At 44.8% G+C, this 24590-nt stretch overlaps 1 protein-coding gene across 3 annotated transcripts; it reads left to right on the forward strand.

Annotated features, from left to right (window-relative positions):
* Nucleotides 1-458: 458 nt before the first annotated feature.
* Nucleotides 459-19407, forward strand: tcea2 (transcription elongation factor A (SII), 2). 3 transcript variants are annotated; one of them, XM_029724245.1, is made up of 11 exons: nt 459-582; nt 812-1033; nt 1774-1836; nt 3252-3357; nt 4689-4785; nt 13029-13165; nt 13401-13457; nt 13628-13782; nt 13978-14124; nt 16340-16411; nt 18701-19407. In XM_029724245.1, the coding sequence occupies exons 2-11, from the start codon at nt 965-967 to the stop codon at nt 18707-18709; spliced, it is 912 nt and encodes a 303-aa protein (XP_029580105.1). In that variant the 5' UTR covers nt 459-582; nt 812-964; the 3' UTR covers nt 18710-19407. The 3 variants fall into 3 exon arrangements, with proteins under 3 accessions (XP_029580105.1, XP_029580104.1, XP_029580106.1); XM_029724244.1 differs by having other exon boundaries at nt 460-582; nt 13026-13165; XM_029724246.1 differs by lacking the exons at nt 459-582; nt 812-1033 and having other exon boundaries at nt 3260-3357; nt 13026-13165.
* The last annotated feature ends 5183 nt before the right edge of the window (nt 19408-24590 follow it).

Consider the following 24590-nt stretch of genomic DNA (forward strand, 5'->3'; position numbering starts at 1 on the left):
TTTTTTTTAAAACTGTCGAGGGAAGTTTTCTCTCGTCAGGCCCAAAAAAGAAAGAAATGGCAAGAGTTTCTAAATCCAGAGGCGCCAAATCGCGAGATTTTCAAACCAGTCAATGAGACAAAAATATTCTTCTTTAGTTGTAATTTTGTTTCTTCTTACATCTTAAAGGCACAAACTAGATTCGAGCCAATATCATAAGTAGTTAAACATTGTATTACTCAGACCTCGTGAAAGTAACACATTTACACGTTTTTATGTTCCTGAAAAAAAAAAAAAAAACTACTTTATATCGAAGGAGTGCCTTTGATTTGACGGCATGCACATGCGCAGTTAGACCCGACGAGGTGTTTAGCGATCCGACGTCACAAGACGTCATCTACAGGCGTCATCGGGGATTTTTATTGATTGGAGAATCAGTTTATCTTCATACTGTACTACTGTCTTTGGAGAAAAAAGTCCACTCTAGGCGTTTGTTTTTAAACGTACTATTTGAAGGTTATCCCGCCGCTGGTCAACCCAAAAAGAGTGGAAACAGCGACGTCCACTGGCTGATGAAAGGTGTTATTTATCGAGGTCAGGGAGGTGAGTTCAACAGAGAACAGGTAGATGAGTAAAAACTGATTACAGTTTCATGCTGTTTATTAAAAAAATTATCCAACTAATTGAACGTGATTAGAGAGATGTTTGGACCGCATTTGGTGAGGTAATGGTTGGGTGAAATATTCCAGAAATGAACAAGCGTCAAACAGCAGATTTTCTGTAGTCCACAAACTACAAATCCCAACCTCTCTCTTTCTCTCGCCTTTAACAGACAAGCAAAGCCACACTTGCGCCGTAGAGAGAGAAGTGGATGCGTTGGGGACAGTAGGGGAAGGGAAAAGAGACGAGCTTTTTCAACATAAATGGAGGTTCATCCGTAGCGGGAGAGAAGAGCAGCTGCAACAAAAAAAATAATCCAAGCAAAATGGCGAAAGAGCAGGAGGTTGAACGCATTGCTAAAACGCTGGACAAAATGGTGCACAAGAAAAACACGGTAAGTTGAGTTTTGCTAGATGGCAGAAGTCAGGTAGGTTTAGGCAGAGCAGGAGTGTTGTGGTGGTCGTGTGATGCCCCTTTGTAGACATCGAACATTCTGGCAAGCCAAAGAAAATGTTGGCTATTTGTTTTTCCTGAACAACAAACCAAAAAAAATAACTAGTTGATTGCGCTGTCGACTTGAAGTGAAAGTGAATTGTTGCATTTCACTACTACTATGTGGCAGCGTAGGTTGTAATGGCAACACATTGAAACATTGTTGCATTGACGTTGTGATTTGTTATGAACGGCTGTCCACGCCATTGACATTAAACGCTGGGTCCGCCCCTCCGGTCTCCTGGTTCAATCCAAGCATGGCAACTCACCTTCAACACTGGGATCCTTTCATAGGTTCAACTTCGGCGTAGATAATTACATTTTTCCAAATGTCCATTTTACTACCTCTTCTGTTGACCCTTGCCTGGAGGCGACAGCGAAATATTTAACCTGGAGAGAGAAACTCCTTAAATCCATTCAGTCCCAGCCACAGGGATGACCAGCCATTACATCTGACCGTTAGGCCTCTCTGACAACACAATCCGGATTTGTTGTCTTATCTAGATTCTATCCTAGTATTATTGTGTTGGAATAATAGCACATGTATGATGCTTGTTAACTAAAAATAGATTTGATATTGTATAAAGCATCCATTCAGTTCAACAGGTGTCAATATTTTTTTGCTGTTTCTTTTCTTCACAGGATGGTGCCATATATCTGCTGAGGGAACTGAAGAGCATGAAGATGTCTCTGGAGACTCTACAGGTAGACCTGTAGGCCTCTCTGTCTGTACCACTGAGGAAAACACTATTATATCGTATAACTATTGTCAATACAATGTGTCAGTTCAGGATCGGCATCAGGGGTGTCAGACCATAGCTCGAGATCAAACATATATAAAGTAGGCTACAAAAAAAAGTACATTCAGTTATACCAACCCCCTTTTAAAAAAAATAAAAATAAATATGCAACGGCTGTTAACGTAATGAATGAATGAATGGCTTTAGGACCATGCGGCGCGTCGCTTGGAAGGCAGAGACAGCGCCAGACAGTTTGCTTTTCCGGATCTGCCGTTTTTAGGCAGTTAAATCATTGCTTTGAATTTGATGTCAGCGTTTGATTTCACTGGTTACTTTCACATCGGTGTCGGTATAGGCGGGACGTCCAATGGGCAAGGGGGGAAAATAAGCTTCCTCTAAAAAAAAAAGGTTTTGAATTAAATGTGACAAAATAAGCTATATAATTGCTTGTGCCCATACAGAAATAAAATGATTGTAAATACTACACCAGAGAGAATGATTTGGCCACAGAAGATCATTAACTTTTACTGTGGATTGATTTGTAGTTGTTGGTGAAAAGCATTTCAATAGGTCTAGGCCTATCCCGTATTCCAAAATACAATCATAGTCAAAAAATTAAATAAAACACAAATGTCTATTGCTGAGAAGATGAAGAAAAGACTAATCGTTCTCAAGTTTTATTTTTAATTTTCAACTCTAAATTGGCACCGGCTGAGAGCATCGGCCATATCCCTGGTGAGTGAACAAATTCAGTGTCTTTGGATCAGTACCACTGGAAATATTATTTTTTTTAGTTGTTGTTGGGGCAATAATTTCCTCCTCCAGGTTAGATGAATGTCATATTGTAGGATTTGTATCCCCTTTCCCACAGGTTAGATGGTTGCGTTCAAGACGAGGTGTTTTATAGATCTCTGTTTGTCAGTGTCAGCAGAGTAAGCTACTAATTTGTTGGTCCAATACCAACGGGCTCAGAGACCTTTTCTGTCTGCAAATCATCAGACTGCTGAATACTTGAACTGAACTGACCACCTGCTTTGATTCTCTTCACCTTGGCACACATGCACTCACTCACACACACACACACACACACGTTCCACACACATCAGTAATGTTGGTACCAGACTGTTATTATACTGCTCAGTTTATACACTGCCCCCCATCCCCACCTTCCCAAAAACATGTGTAAATATTACGCTATAAATTGAGCCCTTTAAACCTGATAGTGATCATTAATGGCTGGGGTCTTTGTTATTTTTTTCCCGTATTTTAAAAAAAATGTTTTAATTGAAATTGTTTTTTAAAATATAATGTAAAAATGAGGTAAAACTTCCCAAACAATCCCTGACTGTAATGATGAAGCTAAGATGCTGTCTGTGTTAGTCCACCAGGATCGGCATGTCAGTGAACGCTGTGAGGAAGCAGAGTTCAGAGGAAGAGGTCCAGACTCTGGCCAAGTCACTCATCAAGTCCTGGAAGAAACTATTGGGTATGTCTGATACAGGTCTGCTTCATACCTCTGTCTTGTCTGACCTGCAGGTCTGCTTCATACCTCTGTCTTGTCTGACCTGCAGGTCTGCCTCATACCTCTGTCTTGTCTGACCTGCAGGTCTGCTTCATACCTCTGTCTTGTCTGACCTGCAGGTCTGCTTCATACCTCTGTCTTGTCTGACCTGCAGGTCTGCTTCATACCTCTGTCTTGTCTGACCTGCAGGTCTGCTTCATACCTCTGTCTTGTCTGATACAGGTCTGCCTCATACCGCTGTCTTGTCTGACCTGCAGGTCTGCCTCATACCGCTGTCTTGTCTGACCTGCAGGTCTGCCTCATACCGCTGTCTTGTCTGACCTGCAGGTCTGCCTCATACCGCTGTCTTGTCTGACCTGCAGGTCTGCCTCATACCGCTGTCTTGTCTGACCTGCAGGTCTGCCTCATACCGCTGTCTTCTCTGACCTGCAGGTCTGCCTCATACCTCTGTCTTGTCTGACCTGCAGGTCTGCTTCATACCGCTGTCTTGTCTGACCTGCAGGTCTGCCTCATACCGCTGTCTTGTCTGACCTGCAGGTCTGCTTCATACCTCTGTCTTGTCTGATACAGGTCTGCTTCATACCGCTGTCTTGTCTGACCTGCAGGTCTGCCTCATACCGCTGTCTTGTCTGACCTGCAGGTCTGCTTCATACCTCTGTCTTGTCTGACCTGCAGGTCTGCCTCATACCTCTGTCTTGTCTGACCTGCAGGTCTGCCTCATACCTCTGTCTTGTCTGACCTGATGGTCTGCTTCATACCTCTGTCTTGTCTGACCTACAGGTCTGCCTCATACCTCTGTCTTGTCTGACCTGCAGGTCTGCCTCATACCTCTGTCTTGTCTGACCTGCAGGTCTGCCTCATACCTCTGTCTTGTCTGACCTGCAGGTCTGCTTCATACCGCTGTCTTGTCTGACCTGCAGGTCTGCCTCATACCGCTGTCTTGTCTGACCTGCAGGTCTGCCTCATACCTCTGTCTTGTCTGACCTGCAGGTCTGCTTCATACCGCTGTCTTGTCTGACCTGCAGGTCTGCCTCATACCGCTGTCTTGTCTGACCTGCAGGTCTGCCTCATACCGCTGTCTTGTCTGACCTGCAGGTCTGCCTCATACCGCTGTCTTGTCTGACCTGCAGGTGCGATCCACATGTCTGCTCTAGAGAGACCGGAACATTATTCTAATAATAATACAGACTTAATACAGTAATGAGTTCACTATATAGTTTTAAGACTAAACAGAAAGCGTGTTTTCTAAAGAGATAAATACCTGAATGGGAATAATGATATGTTGTCTCTACCAGATGGTGCTGAGGGGAAGGCTGCGGAGGAGAAGAGGAGGGAGGGCTCTCCTCTGAGGTCATCGACGTCCAAGGACAGTCCTGGATCCAGCGACCAGAGGTGAGACGCCGTGTCAGTCCTATACCAGAGGTAGTTCAGTGAATAACCTTGTCTGACCTCTGAAGACTTGTGTGAGCTCCCTGAACTAATGCCTAGGCTTTAGCTCAGCAGGCTAATGTGTAGTCCATGTAGCAGAGGCAGTTCAATGAATTACATTTACATTCACGTCATTTAGCAGCTGCTCTTATCCAGAGCGACTTACAGTAGTGAATGCATACATTTTATTTTTTTCCCCGTACTGGCCCCCCGTGGGAATCGAACCCACAACCCTGGCGTTGCAAACACCATGCTCTACCAACTGAGCCACACGGTACCCACACGGGTGATGCGTAATCTAGCTTGAGCCCAAAAGACATGGGTTGGGTAGGTAGATGACAGGGGTTTGATAGTCTCTCTCATATATATATATATGACTTGACAGGTGAACACAAGGGCTACGTCTCCCCACACGTCATCAGAGCGCAACATATGTTGAACGTTTGAATTTGGATCCCGCAACGCGTTTAGCCTGAGTTACTGTGACCGCTTCTATCTGTCATGGGATCCTGCCAGACCAAGAAGTCTGAAGTCGAGTTTTCTAAGCTAGCTGGTAGCGATCCGTATCAAACTGGCAGGATTTTCCACAAACAGCTTGTACACAGCCCGTGACGCGGTTAGCCCTTGTGGCTGGGACTGCGAAGGTGTCCCACTCTCTTTGTATTTCCTGCTGCTTTTTCCCTTCAACCTGACTTGGCTGGAACTGCGTTGTATAGCTACCGACGTTAGCCGATGCTGCTACCGACGCTGCTGCCGACGTTAGCCGCCGACGTTAGCCGACGTCGTTAGCCGACGCTGCTGCCAACGTTAGCCGACGCTGCCACCGACAGTACGTGCAAAGACATTGCTTTCGTGCTCACTGCTAAAGGACATCTTTCTGCTTTTTGGATTGTGTCATTTTGTGTCTGAGCTCAATCTGTTCACTTAGTTAAACATTCTATGTAAGGAGAAAGACAAAAGTCCAGCTAGTCTAGCTGGCTGCCAGTCTTCAATGGAGGTCGCCATTGAACGCCTTCAATGCTGCAGGCTGTGTTTATTTTGCTTTATTCCGGGACAATGTTGACCGCCTGGATTTTCAATGTAGCAACTGTTTGCTTGCAGAGGACTACAGGGGTGAAGTGGGGAACCCCTCGCCCGCCTACTTTTTTTTTCTTTCTCTTCTACCCCAGTAGCTGGACGCCGCTCTGGCCTGGTGAGTGTTGCTGCCGTGTTGGCTCTCCACAGCTGACTGGCCGGTACTCTGCAGGGATCCCTCCCTGAAGGGGTCTCCCCCTTCCCTGGAGAACGGAGCTAGTAGGATGCTCCTGGATGACTTGGGGATGTTGCTTGTTGTTTCTTGACCCTACCAACCAGCCATGGAAATATGTCACTAGCCGTATAATTCTAAAACCACGTCCTCTGGCAACGAGGGCCTCCTTGGAGATGTTTAGACCGGACATAGACCAGAAACGGCTTTGCCGCCCTGGATCCAAATCATCTTGGCTCCTGGACTCTGTCCACACATTTCAGGGCTGCATTGAGACGATGCCTTATCAATGATCCAAAACCAGCTCAGTTGTTGTCTACCATTGTGTCGCTTAGTTGTCATAATGCTGCAGCAAATGTACATTACCAGTTATCCAGGGCGTTGGGAGACACAATCTAAGTAACTTAATTTATGTCCCCCTAACTGCCCTGAATGCCTATATTGATTTTAGAGCTTTTCTTTTTTTAGGTATCCTGTGCCTATAAACCAGAGTTATACTGTTAGCACTGAGGCAGTGTGCCCTTGTAAGAAGTCCACTGTGTGCAGCTCACCCTACACAATCAGCTGAAATATAAAAACATGAGCATGTCTACTTCTGATAAGCTTCCCAGTAAAGCAATAAGAACAAAGCGTCCCAGAAAAGTGCTACAAAATAGCCCACATTAACCTGCGTAGCCTAAGAAACAAGGTTAACCTTTCTTGAGTATGTGAACTGCGGGACACACTATTCAACAGCCAGTGAAATAGCAGGGCGCCAAATTCAAAACAACAAAAATCTCATAATTAGAATTTCTCAAACATACAACTATTATATCCCATTTTAACGATACGCTTCTCCTTAATCCAACCACCGATTTGTCCGATTTCAAAAAGGCTTTACGGCGAAAGCATAGCATTAGATTATGTTAGCACATCACCTTGACAAGGAAAAACCACACAGCCATTTTCCAAGCAAGGAGAGGCATCACAAAAAACAGAAATACAGCTAAAATGAATCACTAACCTTTGATCTTCATCAGATGGCACTCATAGGACTTCATGTTACACAATACATGTGTTTTGCTTGAGAGTTCATATTTATATCCAAAAACCCCATTTTACATTGGCGTGTAATGTTCAGAAATGTTTTGCCTCCCAAAACCTCCGGTGAATGAGCACATCAATTTACAGAAATACTCATCATAAACGTTGATAAAATTTTAAACTGTAATTTAAAGAATTATAGATGCACCTCTAATGCAACCGCTGTGTCAGATTTAAAAAAAACTTTACAGCAAAAGCACACTTTGCAATAATCTGAGTACAGCGTTGACAAAACCAAACCCGCCATTTTGTGGAGTCAATAAAACTCAGAAATAATATTATAAATATTCACTTACCTTTGATCTTCATCAGAATGCACTCCCAGGAATCCCAGTTCCACAAATGTTTGTTTTGTTCGATAAAGTCCATCATTTATGTCCAAATACCTCCTTTTTGTTCGCGTTCAGTCCACTACTCCAAATGCAGGAAGCGCGCAAAAATGTCACGACGAAAAGTCTAAAAAAGTTATATTTACGTTTGTAGAAATATGTCAAACGATGTATAGCATCAATCTTTAGGATGTTTTTAACATAAATCTTCAGTAATATTCCAACCGGACAATTCCAATGTCTTCAGAAAAGGAACACGGCTCACACTCACGTGAGCGCGCACCTCAGCTCATTTCATTTCCTCACTCATCTGACTCCAGGCCCTCTTGTTCGCTTCAAATTCACAGTAGAAGCCTAAAACAACATCCTAAAGACTGTTGACATCTAGTGGAAGCCTTAGGAAGTGCAAAATGAACCCTAAGTCACTGTGTACTGTAAAGGCAATCACTTGAAAAAAACTACAACCCTCAGATTTCCCACTTCCTGGTTGGATTTTTCTCAGGTTTATGCCTACCATATGAGTTCTGTTATACTCACAGACGTCATTCAAACAGTTTTAGAAACTTCAGAGTGTTTTCTATCCAAATCCACTAATAATATGCATATCCTCCCTTCTGAGCCTGAGTGGCAGGCAGTTTAATTTGGGCACGCCTTTCATCCGGACGTCAAAATACTGCCCCCTACCCTAGAGAAGTTAATGAAGTCAACTTGCTAGTAACAGATGACAGTCAGAATATGAATATCTCTGAAAGTCACTTTTGATACAGTGGTTAACAATACATAGTTATAACATCTACAGAAAACAGACAGACATGCCAATAGGGGCGTTGTTGCAGTCTATATTCAGAACCACATTCCTGTAAAGCTTAAAGAGGATCTCATGTTTTAAATACTGTTTTTAAGTAATATAGCTGCAGGTTCATCTGCCTCACCTAAAGCCCATTCTGGTGGGAAGCTGCTATAGACCACAAAATGTTAAGTCAGTATCTGGATAATGTGTGTGAAATGCTTGATAATATATGTGAAATCAACAGAGGTGTATATATATTCTGGGTGATTTAAATATTAATTGGCTTTCATCAAGCTGCCCACTTAAGAAAAAGCTCCAAACTGTAACTAGTGCCTGTAACCTGGTTCAGGTTATCAGTCAACCTACCAAGGTATTTACAAACAGCACAGGAATGAAATCATCAACATGTATTGATCACGTCTTTACTAATGCTGCAGAAATTTGTTTCAATGCAGTATCCAAATCCATAGGTTGTAATGATCACAATATAGTAGCCATATCTAGGAAAACCAAAGTTCCAAAGGCTGGGCCTAATATAGTGCTAATATAGAGGCCATACAATACGTTTTTGTAGTGATTCATATGTTGTCGACGTGAAGAATATTTGTTGGTCCGTGGTGATGCAAGCAGATGCTGCACTTGACACATTTATGAAGTAGCTTATTCCAGTTATTAATAAGCATTTTTAAGAAAATGACTAAAAACTGTTAAATCCCCTTGGATTGATGAGGATTTGAAAAATTGTATGGGTGAGGCAAAAGGTATGGCAAGTAAGTCTGACCATACAATCCCATTGGCAGACGTACTACAAATTGAGAAATCATGTGACTAAACTGAAGAGGGAAAAAATAAACTATACGATGAAACAAAGATGAATGACATAAAGAATGAGAGTAAAAAGCTTTGGAGCATCTTAAATGACATTTTGGGAAAAAAGGCAAACTCGGCTCCATCATTCATTGAATCAGATGGCTCATTCATCACAAAACCAACTGATATTGCCAACTACTTTAATGACTTTTTAATTGGCAAGATTAGCAAATTTAGGGATGACATGCCAGCAACAAACGCTGACACCACACATCCAAGTATATCTGACCAAATTATGAAAGACAAGCGTTGTCATTTTGAATTCCGTAAAGTGAGTGTGGAAGAGGTGAATTGCTTTGTTGTTTGTCTATCAACAATGACAAGCCACCGGGGTCTGACAACTTGGATGGAAAATTACTGAGGATAATTGCGGACGGAATTGCCACTACTGTTGGCCATATTTTCAATTTAAGCCTACTAGAGAGCGGGTGCCCTCAGGCTTGGAGGCTACATTTATTCCACTACCTAAGAATAGTAAAGCCCCCTTAACTGGCTCAAATAGCCAACCAATCAGCCTGTTACCAACCCTTAGTAAACTTTTGGAAAAAATTGTGTTTGACCAGATACAATGCTATTTTACAGTAAACAAGTTGACAACAGACTTTCAGCATGCTTATAGAAAAGGACATTCAACAAGCACAGCACTTACACACATGACTGACGACGGGCTGTCTTGTTAGACTTCAGTGCAGCTTTTGACATTATCGTTCATATTCTGCTGATGGAAAAACCTGTAATGGCTTTACACTAGAGGTCGACCGATTTTTAATTAGGGCCGTTTTCATAACAATCGGTAATCAGCATTTTTGGACGCTGGTTATGGCCGATTACATTGCAGACCGTGAGGAGACTGCGTGGCAGGCTGACTACCTGTTACGCGAGTGCAGCAAGGAGCCAAGGTAAGGTACTAGCTAGCATTAAACGTATCTTATAAAAAACAATCAACCTTCACAATCACTAGTTAACTAACTACACATGGTTGATGATATTACTAGGTTAACAAGCTTGTCCTGCGTTGCATATAATCAATGTGGTGCATGTTAATTTATCATCGAATCACAGCCTACGTTGCCAAACGAGGGATGATTTAACAAAAGCGCATTTGTGGGGAAAAAAAGCACAATCGTTGCACGAATGTACCTAACCATAAACATCAATGCCTTTCTTAAAATCAATACACAGAGGTATATATTTTTAAACCTGCATATTTAGTTAAAAGAAATCCAGGTTAGCAGGCAATACTAACTAGGGAAATTGTGTCACTTCTCTTGCGTTCATTGCACGCAGAGTCAGGGTATATGCAACAGTTTGGGCCGCCTGGCTCTTTGCGAACTAATTTGCCAGAATTGTACATAATTATGACATAACATTGAAGGTTGTGCAATGTAACAGCAATATTTAGACTTAGGGATGCCACCCGTTAGCTAAAATACGGAATGGTTCCATATTTCACTGAAAGAATAAACATTTTGTTTTCGGATTTGACCATATTAATGACCAAAGGCTCGTATTTCTGTGTGTTATTATAATTAAGTCTATGATTTGATATTTGATAGAGCAGTCTGACTGAGCGGTGGTAGGCAGCAGCAGGCTCGTAAGCATTCATTCAAACTTTTCCTTTGCCAGCAGCTCTTAGCAATGCTTGATTCACAGCACTGTTTATGACTTCAAGCCTATCAACTCCTGACATTAAGCTGGCAATACTAAAGTACCTATTAGAACATCAATAGTCAAAGGTATATGAAATACAAATGGTATAGACATAAATAGTCAACGCATCATAATTCCTATAATAACTACAACCTAAAACTTCTTACCTGGGAATATTGAAGAACTGGGAATATTGAACCACCAGCTTTCATGTGTTCTCATGTTCTGAGCAAGGAACTTAAACGTTAGCTTTTTTACATGGCACATATTGCACTTTAACTTTCTTCTCCAACACTGTGTTTGCATTATTTAAACCAAGTTGAACATGTTTCATTATTTATTTGAGACTAAATAGATTTTATTTATGTATTAAGTTAAAATAAGTGTTCATTCAGTATTGTTGTAATTGTCATTATTCCCCAGGGCAGCTGTCTAGGCCCGTTTTAAAATCTTAACTAACAACACTTACTAATGAGTAAAGCCAGTGTGTCCATGTATGCGGATGACTCAACGCTATACACGTCAGCTACCACAGTGACTGAAATCACTGCAACACTTAACAAAGAGCTGCAGTTAGTTTCAGAATGAGTGGCAAGGAATAATTTAGTCCTAAATATTTTTCAAAAACTAAAAGCATTGTATTTGGGACAAATCATTCACTAAACCCTAAACCTCAACAAAATCTTGTAATCAATAATGTGGAAGTTGACTGAACTGCTTCGAGAATCGAAAGGTGAAACGACACAGTTGGAAAATATATGGCAAATAGAAATCCAATATGGATGGTGTTAATAGATGGATGGTGTTAATAGATGGATGGTGTTAATAGATGGATGGTGTTAATAGATGGATGGTGTTAATAGATGGATGGTGTTAATAGATGGATGGTGTTACTAGATGGATGGTGTTACTAGATAGATGGGAGGAGCTGAATGGTGGGACAAATAACAAGATAACAAATGTAAAAATATACTGGGTCTGTAAAATGTATATAGGTTCATAACTTTTGTGAAATAGCACAGTTACAAAAATATATGGCAAATTTTAAAAATCTGACTGGATGGTCTTCAGAAATAGATGGTAGAGGAAGGACCGGACAAAAAAAAAAACACACAAAAATAGTGTCCATAAAATGTATCTAGTAGAAGCCTAAGTTATTGTTTATTAGTTCACTCCAATTAGGGGACGGGTGGTAGGGTTTGCGGATAACGGAAAATATATTTCAAAAAGATATTTGTATGTTTGTATTTATGTGGGTATGTGTATATAAATATATATTTACCACCCCCCCCCCAAAAAAAAGTATATAGGGATTGGAAATGATGCAGACCATTACGTTAAAGCTTCAATCTATCTGCAATATAACATTTCATCCACCCCTTAATTATTATACAATTTCTTTAAATGTAAAAACCACTTGGAGTTCCCCCTGAGTTGTTGTAAACTGTCATGGTCCAAAAAACATGTTAAAACAGTAGTTAAGATGGGGGAGGATAATAGTCTGCCCATAATAAAGCACTGCTCTGCCTTTAACAACACTATCAACAACACTACAGACCCTGTTTTTGCTGTTTTTCAACAGGCTTAGAACAGGGCAGCACGGCCCTTAAATGTACAATGGGAGCTAACGTTAATGATATGCATGTAAATCTTTCCTGGCTCAAAGTGGAGGAGAGCTTGACTTCCTCATTACTTGTGTTTTTGTAAGAGGTGTTGACAAGCTGAAGGTACCTGAGCTGTCTGTTTTTTTAAACTACTGGCACACAGCTCGGACACCCATACATATGCCACCAGAGGTCTCTTCACAGTCCCCAAGTCCAGAACAGACTATGGGAGGCGCACAGTACTACATAGAGCCATGACTACATGGAACTCTATTCCACATCAGGTAACTGATGACAGCAGTAGAATCAGATATAAAAATACACCTTATGGAATGGTGGGGACTGTGAAGAGACGCACACAGATACAGACATGATATTGTTGTATGGTGGTGTTATACATGTTGTATTGTAGATATGTAGTCGTGTAATGTTATATGATGTACTGTTTTATATGTAATGTAAGTGCCTTAATGTGTAAGGACCCCCAGGAAGAGTAGTAGCTTCCTTGGCAGGAAGTAAAAGGGGTCCCTAATAAATAGAAAAATAAACACACTTATGTTACTGTTTAGATTAAATGGATCAAGGTCACTCCTAAACATGATGTAACATATTTTCTTCTTGTCTACCCCCAGCAGGAAACTGCCTGAGCCCCCTACGACCCCTACGACCCCCACCACTCCAAAGTTCACCTCCTTCCCTCCTGCCCCCGTCACCACTGACAGCGTACGCACCAAGTGCCGAGAGCTGCTGGTGGCTGCCCTGCAGACCGACGGTGAGACAGACTCTACCAAGATGGCCGCCGTTTATCGGCACATTCTACAGCTGTATAGGTTGATGACTTCAGCAACTCTAGTATTATACATCTCTGGGTGAGACGGAGCCCAATCACAAGGAGGGATCTAAGATACGGGGTGGCTGGAGGGACATTGTTTTTAAGTACATTTATTTGGATGTGTAATTTTGTTTAAAAAAAAAAAAGAATAACCACTCTGTTTTCATATGTCAAGATGACCACAAGACCATTGGAACAGACACTGAGAACTTGGCTGCTCAGATTGAGGACTATATCCTTTCACCTGTTCGCTTGTCGCTGTCTGTTTTATAGTGAGGAGGACCAGACAGACGTGTCATAATTAAGGTTTCTGGGTTGTCTTTATAGGACTCTGCGTGTTTAAGACTGTCTTACTGTGTGTGTGCAGTGTGTACTGTGTTCTCCTTTACTTTCCTGCTCCACGTATCTACCAGGAGTTTAAGTCTACAGACCAGAAGTACAAGTCCAGACTGAGGAGTCGTATCTCCAACCTGAAGGACCAGAAGAACCCAGACCTCCGACGCAATGTCCTCGCTGGAAACATCTCAGCTGACCGCATCGCTAACATGGCCGCTGAGGTACGTAAAGAGGGGGGGGGGGGGGGGGGGGGGGGGGGTGTGTGTCTGTTTCATGTTTTGGCCGTGAACTCCATACAGTTGAAATATGTCCTAAGGTTCACTCTAAAACAACAACAAAAAATAGCATGTTTGTGTGAGCTTCATATCTGACACTCAGACGATTCTGTAAGGTCAATTCTCTGTGTGACCAACCAGGAGATGGCGAGCGCGGAACTGAAAGAGATGAGGAAGGCTTTGACCAAGGACGCCATCAGAGAGCACCAGCTGTCTAAAGTGGGCGGGACCGAGACGGACATGTTTCAATGTGGCAAATGCAGGGGCAAGAACTGCACCTATACACAGGTACGAACACAGTGAGCTGCACCTCGACACGGGGGACTAGCGCAGTGAGCTGCACCTCGACACGGGGGACTAGCGCAGTGAGCTGCACCTCGACACGGGGGACTAGCGCAGTGAGCTGCACCTCGACACGGGGGACTAGCGCCGTGAGCTGCACCTCGACACGGGGGACTAGCGCCGTGAGCTGCACCTCGACACGGGGGACTAGCGCCGTGAGCTGCACCTCGACACGGGGGACTAGCGCCGTGAGCTGCACCTCGACACGGGGGACTAGCGCCGTGAGCTGCACCTCGACACGGGGGACTAGCGCCGTGAGCTGCACCTCGACACGGGGGACTAGCGCAGTGAGCTGCACCTCGACACGGGGGACTAGCGCAGTGAGCTGCACCTCGACACGGGGGACTAGCGCAGTGAGCTGCACCTGTGTAACCAGCGTCACTGAGTGCTGGCTAACAGTATAGCTTTCTCGTGTCCTTAGCGGTACGTGATCTCGTTTCCTGTCTCGCTAATACACGTGAGATTGCCTGCTTTATAGCGTACGAGCCAGTTGCGCCACATAAAAGCTAACGCTAGTGGAAACATTTCGAGCTGTGGGGTAAACCTACAACGGTACGATGCTTACTTCATCACACCAGTAGTCAGTTCAGTGTAGTCCCCCCGAGGTCAAATCCCATGTCGTCAGTTCAGTGTAGTCCCCCTGAGGTAAAATCACAGGTCATGTGCATGACACAAGTAATTTTTCCAACAATTATTTACAGACAGATTGTTTCACTTATAATTCACTGTATCACAATTCCAGTGGGTCAGAAGTTTACATACATTAAGTTGACTGTGCCTTTAAACAGCTTGGAAAATTCCAGAAAATGATGTCATGGCTTTAGAAGCTTCTGATAGGCTAATTGACGTCATTTGAGTCAGTTGGAGGTGTACCTGTGGATGTATTTCAAAGCCTACCTTCAAACTCAGTGCCTCTTTGCTTGACATCATGGGAAAATCAAAAGAAATCAGCCAAGACCTCCACAAGTCTGGTTCATCCTTGGGAGCAATTTCCAAACGCCTGACGGTACCACGTTCATCTGTATAAACAATAGTACGCAAGTATAAACGCCATGGGACCATGCAGCCGCCACACCGCTCAGGAAGGAGACGCGCTCTGTCTCCTAGAGATGAACTCACTTTGGTGCGAAAAGTGCAACTCAATCCCTGAACAACAGCAAAGGACCTTGTGAAGATGCTGGAGGAAACAGGTACAAAGGTATCTCTATCCATAGTAAAACGAGTCCTATATCGACATAACCTGAAAGCCTCTCAGCAAGGAAGAAGCTACTGCTCCCAAACCACCATACAGCCAGACTACACTACAAAGATCTTACTTTTTGGAGAATTGTCCTCTGGTCTGATGAAACAAAAATATAACTTTTTGGCCATAATGACCATCGTTATGTTTGGAGGAAAAAAGGAGAGGCTTGCAAGCCGAAGAACACCATCCCAACCGTGAAGCACGGGGGTGGCAGCATCATGTTGTGGGGGTGCTTTGCTGCAGGAGGGAATGGTACACTTCACATAATAGATGACATCATGAGGGAGGAAAAGTATGTGGATATATTGAAGCAACATCTCAAGACATCAGTCAGGAATTTAAAGCTTGGTCACAAATGGGTCTTCCAAATGGACAATGACCCCAAGCATACTTCCAAAGTTGTGGCAAAATGGCTTAAGGACAACAAATTCAAGGTATTGGAGTGGCCATCACAAAGTCCTGACCTCAATCCTATAGAAAATTTGTGGGCAGAACTGAAAAAGCGTGTGCGAGCAAGGAGGCCTACAAACCTGACTCAGTTACACCAGCTCTGTCAGGAGGAATGGGCTAAAATTCACCCAACTTATTTTTGGAAGATTGTGGAAGGCTACCCAAAACATTTGACCCAAGTTAAACAATTTTAAAGGCAATGCTACCAAACACTAATTGAGTGCATGTAAACTTCTGACCCACTGGGAATGTGATGAAAGAAATAAAAGCTGAAATAAATAATTCTCTCTACTATTATTCTGACATTTCACATTCTTAAAATAAAGTGGTGATCCTAACTGACCTAAAACAGGGATTTTTTTACTTGGATTTAAATGTTAGGAATTGTGAAACTTTGTTAAAAAAAAAATATATATATGTAAACTTCTGACTTCAACTGTACATGCTGTCTCTCCCTGTGTGTTGTAGGTGCAGACGCGCAGTGCTGATGAGCCTATGACCACCTTTGTACTGTGCAACGGCTGTGGTAACCGCTGGAAGGTAGGCTGTTCGTCCAGATCACTGTCTGGGTCTGGTACATTCCTGGGATAATTAGAGTTTTACCTATGCTTCATTTAGAATATCAAAGAAAATAGTTATCATCTATATTAGACTACCTTGAGAATGTTTTAATAAACTACAATAAAGTATTTTCTGCCCAGGTCTGATGCCTGCTCCCTAGCTTGGTGGTCGGTGGGCCCCGCTCCCTAGCTTGGTGGTCGGTGGGCCCCGCTCCCTAGCTTGGTGGTCGGTGGGCCCCGCTCCCTAGCTTGGTGGTCGGTGGGCCCCGCTCCCTAGCTGGGGGGTCGGTGGGCCCCGCTCCCTAGCTTGGTGGTCGGTGGGCCCCGCTCCCTAGCTTGGTGGTCGGTGGGCCCCGCTCCCTAGCTTGGTGGTCGGTGGGCCCCGCTCCCTAGCTTGGTGGTCGGTGGGCCCCGCTCCCTAGCTTGGTGGTCGGTGGGCCCCGCTCCCTAGCTCGGTGGTCGGTGGGCCCTAGCTCGGTGGTCGGTGGGCCCTAGCTCGGTGGTCGGTGGGCCCTAGCTCGGTGGTCGGTGGGCCCTAGCTCGGTGGTCGGTGGGCCCTGCTCCCTAGCTCGGTGGTCGGTGGGCCCTGCTCCCTAGCTCGGTGGTCGGTGGGCCCTGCTCCCTAGCTCGGTGGTCGGTGGGCCCTGCTCCCTAGCTCGGTGGTCGGTGGGCCCAGCTCCCTAGCTCGGTGGTCGGTGGGCCCAGCTCCCTAGCTCGGTGGTCGGTGGGCCCTGCTCCCTAGCTCGGTGGTCGGTGGGCCCTGCTCCCTAGCTCGGTGGTCGGTGGGCCCTGCTCCCTAGCTCGGTGGTCGGTGGGCCCTGCTCCCTAGCTCGGTGGTCGGTGGGCCCTGCTCCCTAGCTCGGTGGTCGGTGGGCCCTGCTCCCTAGCTCGGTGGTCGGTGGGCCCAGCTCCCTAGCTCGGTGGTCGGTGGGCCCAGCTCCCTTGGTCGGTGGGCCCAGCTCCCTAGCTTGGTGGTCGGTGGGCCCTAGCTTGGTGGTCGGTGGGCCCTAGCTTGGTGGTCGGTGGGCCCAGCTCCCTAGCTTGGTGGTCGGTGGGCCCAGCTCCCTAGCTTGGTGGTCGGTGGGCCCTAGCTTGGTGGTCGGTGGGCCCAGCTCCCTAGCTTGGTGGTCGGTGGGCCCAGCTCCCTTGGTCGGTGGGCCCAGCTCCCTTGGTCGGTGGGCCCTAGCTTGGTGGTCGGTGGGCCCTAGCTTGGTGGTCGGTGGGCCCTAGCTTGGTGGTCGGTGGGCCCAGCTCCCTAGCTTGGTGGTCGGTGGGCCCCGCTCCCTAGCTTGGTGGTCGGTGGGCCCAGCTCCCTAGCTTGGTGGTCGGTGGGCCCTAGCTTGGTGGTCGGTGGGCCCTAGCTTGGTGGTCGGTGGGCCCAGCTCCCTAGCTTGGTGGTCGGTGGGCCCTAGCTTGGTGGTCGGTGGGCCCTAGCTTGGTGGTCGGTGGGCCCAGCTCCCTAGCTTGGTGGTCGGTGGGCCCTAGCTTGGTGGTCGGTGGGCCCTGCTCCCTAGCTTGGTGGTCGGTGGGCCCTAGCTTGGTGGTCGGTGGGCCCTAGCTTGGTGGTCGGTGGGCCCTAGCTTGGTGGTCGGTGGGCCCAGCTCCCTAGCTTGGTGGTCGGTGGGCCCCGCTCCCTAGCTTGGTGGTCGGTGGGCCCCGCTCCCTAGCTTGGTGGTCGGTGGGCCCTAGCTTGGTGGTCGGTGGGCCCAGCTCCCTAGCTTCTATGTACTTCTGTAGATCTTAAATGATTTGAACGGTGTAAGGAGTATGCTGGTTCACCTTCTGATTTGGTTAGGTGGAGTGTTCACCATATTGCTTCCACCTGTCCAGTCCTGTCAGATCTGCAGGCATGTGTATAAGGGTAGAGACCAGTGGTTTGCCTGATCAGAGGTTACCTAACTCTGACTTGGTTGTGAGATGTAAATACGGTCTGGAAGTAAGAGAACATGGTGACTATTATGGCTTGGTTGCTCAGTTCTCCTGCAGTACCACAGTGTCACCACAAGATGGCAGCAGACATTGTCAAGCACTGCTGACTTTACTGGTGCTACTGTGGTGGTAACCATGTGGACGTCTCACATCAAGATAATACAGCACACCTACCAGACACTTGTTGTTGTCATGTACCCTCACATTTTAGTTGTTTTAACAGACACTCTTATTCAGAGTGACTTGCAATCAGTGTATTCAACTAAAGTAAATCAACCACATGCCATGATCATTGCAAGTAAAAACCTTTTTAATAACACCTTGTCTCCCTCTTCCCCAGTTCTGTTGAGGAGAAGATATTCTGGACTGCTAGAGGAAGAAGGAAACCTGGACCTAATTTTCTTAACTGTAGACATTTTTGTAATTTTTTTTTTTTGCTTTGTTTTGATACCTTTTTTTTTCTATTTTTTTTTTTAACATTTAACTCATAAATCTGTAGAAAATATTTTGGCATTTTGATTAATATCCTTTTTTTTACTTTTATGACTATTAAATCACACTAGCCTGGGTGCCTTTTTCTGTTTCTGCTCGCTTGCCTCAACCTCTTATTGGAATGTCATGTTTGGTTTGATGAGTTGGCAAGAGCACAAACTGTTCTGGGACCAGGCCGAAGTTGAACACTTGCTCTTAAAACAACATTTTGGTTTGCTGTTCATTAGTTGAAGCTATATCTTACTAAACATTTTTTTATTTTTATTATTATTTGTTTTGGGCTTTAGGGAACATAGGTGTGCCTTTCTTTGCCCCTCTGTGCCACAAATGATCATTTTACTGTTAGTTTTATACACTTGCTGTATATACACTCTTAGCCATTCCCTGTAGTGCACTATAAAGGGAATAAGGTACCATTTGAATACATACTTGCTGTATATAGAACAAGCCGTTGTTTGATTCACTTATTCTGAATCTACAGTCTTACATATACAGTACCAGTCAAAACTCTGAAATAACACATATGGAATCATGTAGTAACCAAAAAAAAAAAAAGTGTTTAAAACAAATGAAAAATAGTTTTTAAATTCTTCAAAGTAGCCACCTTTTTGCCTTGATGACAGCTTTTGCACTCTTGGCATTCTCTCAAACATCTTCATGAGGTAGTCACCTGGAATGCATTTCAATTAACAGGTGTGTGTGCCTTGTTAATTTGTGTAAAAACCCTTGAATGAGTAGGAGTGTTCAATCTTTTGACTGGTACTGTGTATATACACGGGTTCTGTTTTGGTTCTTCCGTAAACAAATGAGATAAACAGGAGGATCTGCTAGAAGATGTAGAAAGAGGAAAAGGGATGAGGACAGTTTCTCCTCTTTTTTTCCTTCTCTGCTTGAACATTACTAAAAAGGTTAGCGGGGGGGACTGGAGAAGTAGCCTGATTTATCTAAATCGAATTTGCTACTTTTTCTCCTTTTTGTTAAAAACAATTATAAAAATGTAGTTCAGACTACTGGAGTTAAAGAGGCTCCTGACAAACTATCGACTGGTTTGAAAAGTTTTGTCATGCAAGTGATTTTATTTTGTATTGTTAACATTTGTCCTCCCAATGGGAACTTGTGTCAATTTAATTAAACGGATGTAAGGAGTGTGGAAAGAGACTGGAGGGGGTGTTTCTTGGTGAGTTCTTGTTAGCACTGGGCTATCATCACGCTCAGTTCAGTAGCCAAACATTGTTTTAACGTTACAAATACAGATGCTATGAATGGAGCAGACCATGATTCCTTGTTGTACATGTAAAGAGGCATGTTTGTTCTACAACTTGTCCTGCTGAACGCACCCCCAACGCACAACGGGGTGAAAGATCCAAGGAAGTTCTATCGTCATGACAATGTTTCTCTGTGGGGAAAAAGCCCAAAGAGGAAGCCATTTTCATCTGATTTCTTAATGCCTGAGAACACACCCTCCATATAAACTATTTGGGAGTACTAGAGATACAAAAGTGGATGTGCATTTCCCATAACGTCCCACTGGATCAACTGAAAGTTTGCTGTGGAAAATAAAAAAACAAAAGAGGAACAACCCGCTAGCCAATTCACCTGCCTTGTTATCCATTACATCTCAGCTCCTTTTGTTCTCCTAAAAGTCTTCAGTTGACCTTTATCATTGATGAAAACTAACTGTAATGAACCTGTAAACATCTAGAAATGACTAAATGCTGTAGAGATCATTATGAGGTAGTCCTACCGTAATGTAATGGTACAGAGCCATCTCTCCTCGGCCGAGACGGGGTCCTGTTCACAATGTAGGAAACGGACCAAAACTGTTTGAAAGACGGTGAAAACGGGGAGGTGGCCTAATATCTAGACTTGTCCAATAAGACGTGCTTATTTCCCATTGTGAAATGTTTTGCTACGATTTGCAGTAATGAGACCGATTCTAAGTCAAGCATCCTGGTCAGGAATATGAGTGCATGGTGCTGGTGTCTGGAGCTCTGTGGTGTTTATAAAACTGTTGTCTGGAGCTCTGTGGTGTTTATAAAACTCTGGTGTCTGTGGAGCTCTGTGGTGTCTGGAGCTCTGGTGTCTGTGGAGCTCTGGTGTCTGTGGTGCTCTGGTGTCTGTGGAGCTCTGTTTTGTTTATGGAGCTCTATGGTGTTTGTGGAGCTCTGTGTTTATTTTGTCACTAGCAGGTTATTTCCATACCTGTGAATCCAGAGTGGGACCAGATCAGCTTGTCAAATCTCTGTCTGACAGACACACAGAGGCACAAACTGACTTAAGTCTAAAGAGCTGCAAGACTAGATGCTTAATTACTGTAGTCTGATTAGGGTTCAGTGGATATATTCAGACAGACCCTGTCTCTGTGGTGAAGTATTCAGCCCATTTATCTCTCTGGCAGGTAACATGTTAACCCCCTCTCTCTGCCAGGTAACATGTTAACCCCCCCTCTCTCTGCCAGGTAACATGTTAACCCCCTCTCTCTGCCAGGTAACATGTTAACCCCTTCTCTCTGCCAGGTAACATGTTAACCCCTTCTCTCTGCCAGGTAACATGTTAACCCCCTCTCTCTGCCAGGTAACATGTTAACCCCCCTCTCTCTGCCAGGTAACATGTTAACCCCCCCTCTCTCTGCCAGGTAACATGTTAACCCCCCCTCTCTCTGCCAGGTAACATGTTAACCCCCCCTCTCTCTGCCAGGTAACATGTTAACCCCCCCTCTCTCTGCCAGGTAACATGTTAACCCCCTCTCTCTGCCAGGTAGCATGTTAACCCCCCTCTCTCTCTGCCAGGTAACATGTTAACCCCCTCAGTCTCGGTGGTCAGGTATTCTGCAACTGTGTACTCTCTGTTTAGGGCCAAATATAATTCTAGTTTGCTCTGTTTTTTGTAAGTTCTTTCCAATGTTTCAAGTTGGTTGGGTCTAGTTGTGTTGCTGTCCTGGGGCTCTGTGGGGTGTGTTTGTGAACAGATCCCAGGACCAGCTTGCTTAGGGGACTCTTCTTCCAGGTTCATCTCTCTGTAGGTGATGGCTTTGTTATGGAAGGTTTGGGAATCGCTTCCTTTTAGGTGGTTGTAGAATTTAAAGGCTCTTTTCTGGATTTTGATAATTAGTGGGTTTCGGTCTAATTCTGCTCTGCATGCGTTATTTGGTGTTTTACGTTGTACACGGATGACATTTATGCAGAATTCTGCATGCAGAGTCTCAATTTGGTTTGTCCCATTTTGTGAATTCTTGGTTGGTGAACGGACCCCAGATCTCACAACCATAAAGGGCAATGGGTTCTATAATTGATTCAAGTATTTTTAGCCAGATCCTAATGGGTATGTCAAATTTTATGTTCCTTTTGATGGCATAGGCCCTTCTTGCCTTGTCTCTCAGATCGTTCACAGCTTTGTGAAAGTTACCTGTGGCTCTGATGTTTAGGCCGAGGTATGTATAGTTTTTTGTGTGCTGTAGGGCAACGGTGTCTAGATGGAATTTGTATTCGTGGTCCTGGCAACTGGATCTATTTCGGAACACCATTACTTTTGTCTTATTGAGATTTACTGTCAGGGCCCAGGTCTGTCAGGGCCCAGGTCTGTCAGGGCCCAGGTCTGTCAGGGCCCAGGTCTGTCAGGGCCCAGGTCTGTCAGGGCCCAGGTCTGACAAAATCTGTGCAGAAGATCTAGGTGCTGCTTTAGGCCCTCCTTGGTTGGGGACAGAAGCACCAGATCATCAGTAGACATTTGACTTCAGATTCTAGTAGGGTGAGGCCGGGTGATGCAGACCGTTTTAGTGCCCTCGCCAATTCCTTGATATATATGTTGAATAGGGTGGGGCTTAAGCTGCATCCCTGTCTCACCACCCGGCACTATGGAAAGAAATGTGTGTGTTTTTTGCCAATATTAACCACACACTTGTTGTTTGTTTCATAATGTCACATATTTTTCCCCCAACACCACTTTCCATCAATTTGTGTAGCAGGTCCTCATGCCAAATTGAGTTGAAAGCTTTTTTGAAATCAACAATGCATAAGAAGACTTTGCCTTTGTTTTGGTTTGTTTATTTGTCAATTAGGGTGTGCAGGGTGAATACGTGGTCTGTCGTATGGTAATTTGGTAAAAAGCCAATTTGACATTTGCTCAGTACATTGTTTTCGCTGAGGAAATGTACGAGTCTGCTGTTAATGATAATGCAGAGGATTTTCTCAAGGTTGCTGTTGACGCATATCCCACGGTAGTTATTTAGGTCAAGCTTGTCTCCACTTTTGTGGATTGGAATCTGTGGTATGTATATTTTATCATTTAATTTAGGATACCATCAACCCCACAAGCCTTTTTGGGTTGGAGGGTTTGTATTTTGTTCTGCAGTTCATTCAATGTAATTGGGGAATCCAGTGGGTTCTGGTAGTCTTTAATAGTTGATTCAAACGTCCTCACTGTCAACTGCGTTTATTTTCAGCAAACTTAACATGTGTAAATATTTGTATGAACATAACAAGATTCAACAACTAAGACACAAAGTGAAGAAGTTCCACAGACATGTGACTAACAGAAATGGAATAATGTGTCCCTGAACAAAGGGGGAGTCAAAATCAAAAGTAACAGTCAGTATCTGGTGTGGCCACCAGCTGCATTAAGTACTGCAGGGCATCTCCTCCTCATGGACTGCACCAGATTTGCCAGTTCTTGCTGTGAGATGTTACCCCACTCTTCCACCAAGGCACCTGCAAGTTCCCGGACATTTCTGGGGGGAATGGCCCTAGCCCTCTCCCTCCGATCCAACAGATCCCAGACGTGCTCAATGGGATTCAGATCCGGGCTCTTCGCTGGCCATGGCAGAACACTGACATTCCTGTCTTGCAGGAAATCGCACACAGGACGAGCAGTATGGCTGGTGGCATTGTCATGCTGGAGGGTCATGTCAGGATGAGCCTGCAGGAAGGGTACTACATGAGGGAGGAGGATGTCTTCCCTGTAACGCACAGCGTTGAGATTGCCTGCAATGACAACAAGCTCAGTCCGATGATGCTGTGACACACCGCCCAGAACACAATGGACCCTCCACCTCCAAATCGATCCCGCTCCAGAGTACAGGCCTCGGTGTAACGCTCATTCCTTCGACGATAAACGCGAATCCGACCAACACCCCTGGTGAGACAAAACTGTGACTCGTCAGAGAAGAGCACTTTTTGCCAGTCCTGTCTGGTCCAGCGATGGTGGGTTTGTGCCCATAGGCGACGTTGTTGCCGGTGGTGTCTGGTGAGGACCTGCCTTACAACAGGCCTACAAGCCCTCAGTCCAGCCTCTCTCAGCCTATTGCGGACAGACTGAGCACTGATGGAGGGATTGTTCGTTCCTGGTGCAACTTGGGCAGTTGTTGTTGCCATCCTGTACCTGTCCCACAGGTGTGATGTTTGGATGTACCGATCCTGTGCAGGTGTTTTTACACGTGGTCTGCCGCTGCGAGGACGATCAGCTGTCCGTCCTGCCTCCCTGTAGCGCTGCCTTAGGCAATTTATTGCACTGGCCACATTGCTGTCCTCATGCCTCCTTGCAGCATGCCCAAGGCACATTCACGCAGATGAGCAGGGACCCTGGGCATATTTCTTTTGGTGTTTTTCAGAGTCAGTAGAAAGTTATCTTTAGTGTCCTAAGTTTTCATAACTGTGACCTTAATTGCCTACCGTCTGTAAGCTGTTAGTGTCTTAACGACCGTTCCACAGATGCATCTTCATTAATTGTTTAAGGTTCATTGA

The sequence above is a fragment of the Salmo trutta genome, chromosome 30, assembly GCF_901001165.1.
Source record: "Salmo trutta chromosome 30, fSalTru1.1, whole genome shotgun sequence".
Classification (NCBI taxonomy): Eukaryota; Metazoa; Chordata; class Actinopteri; order Salmoniformes; family Salmonidae; genus Salmo; species Salmo trutta.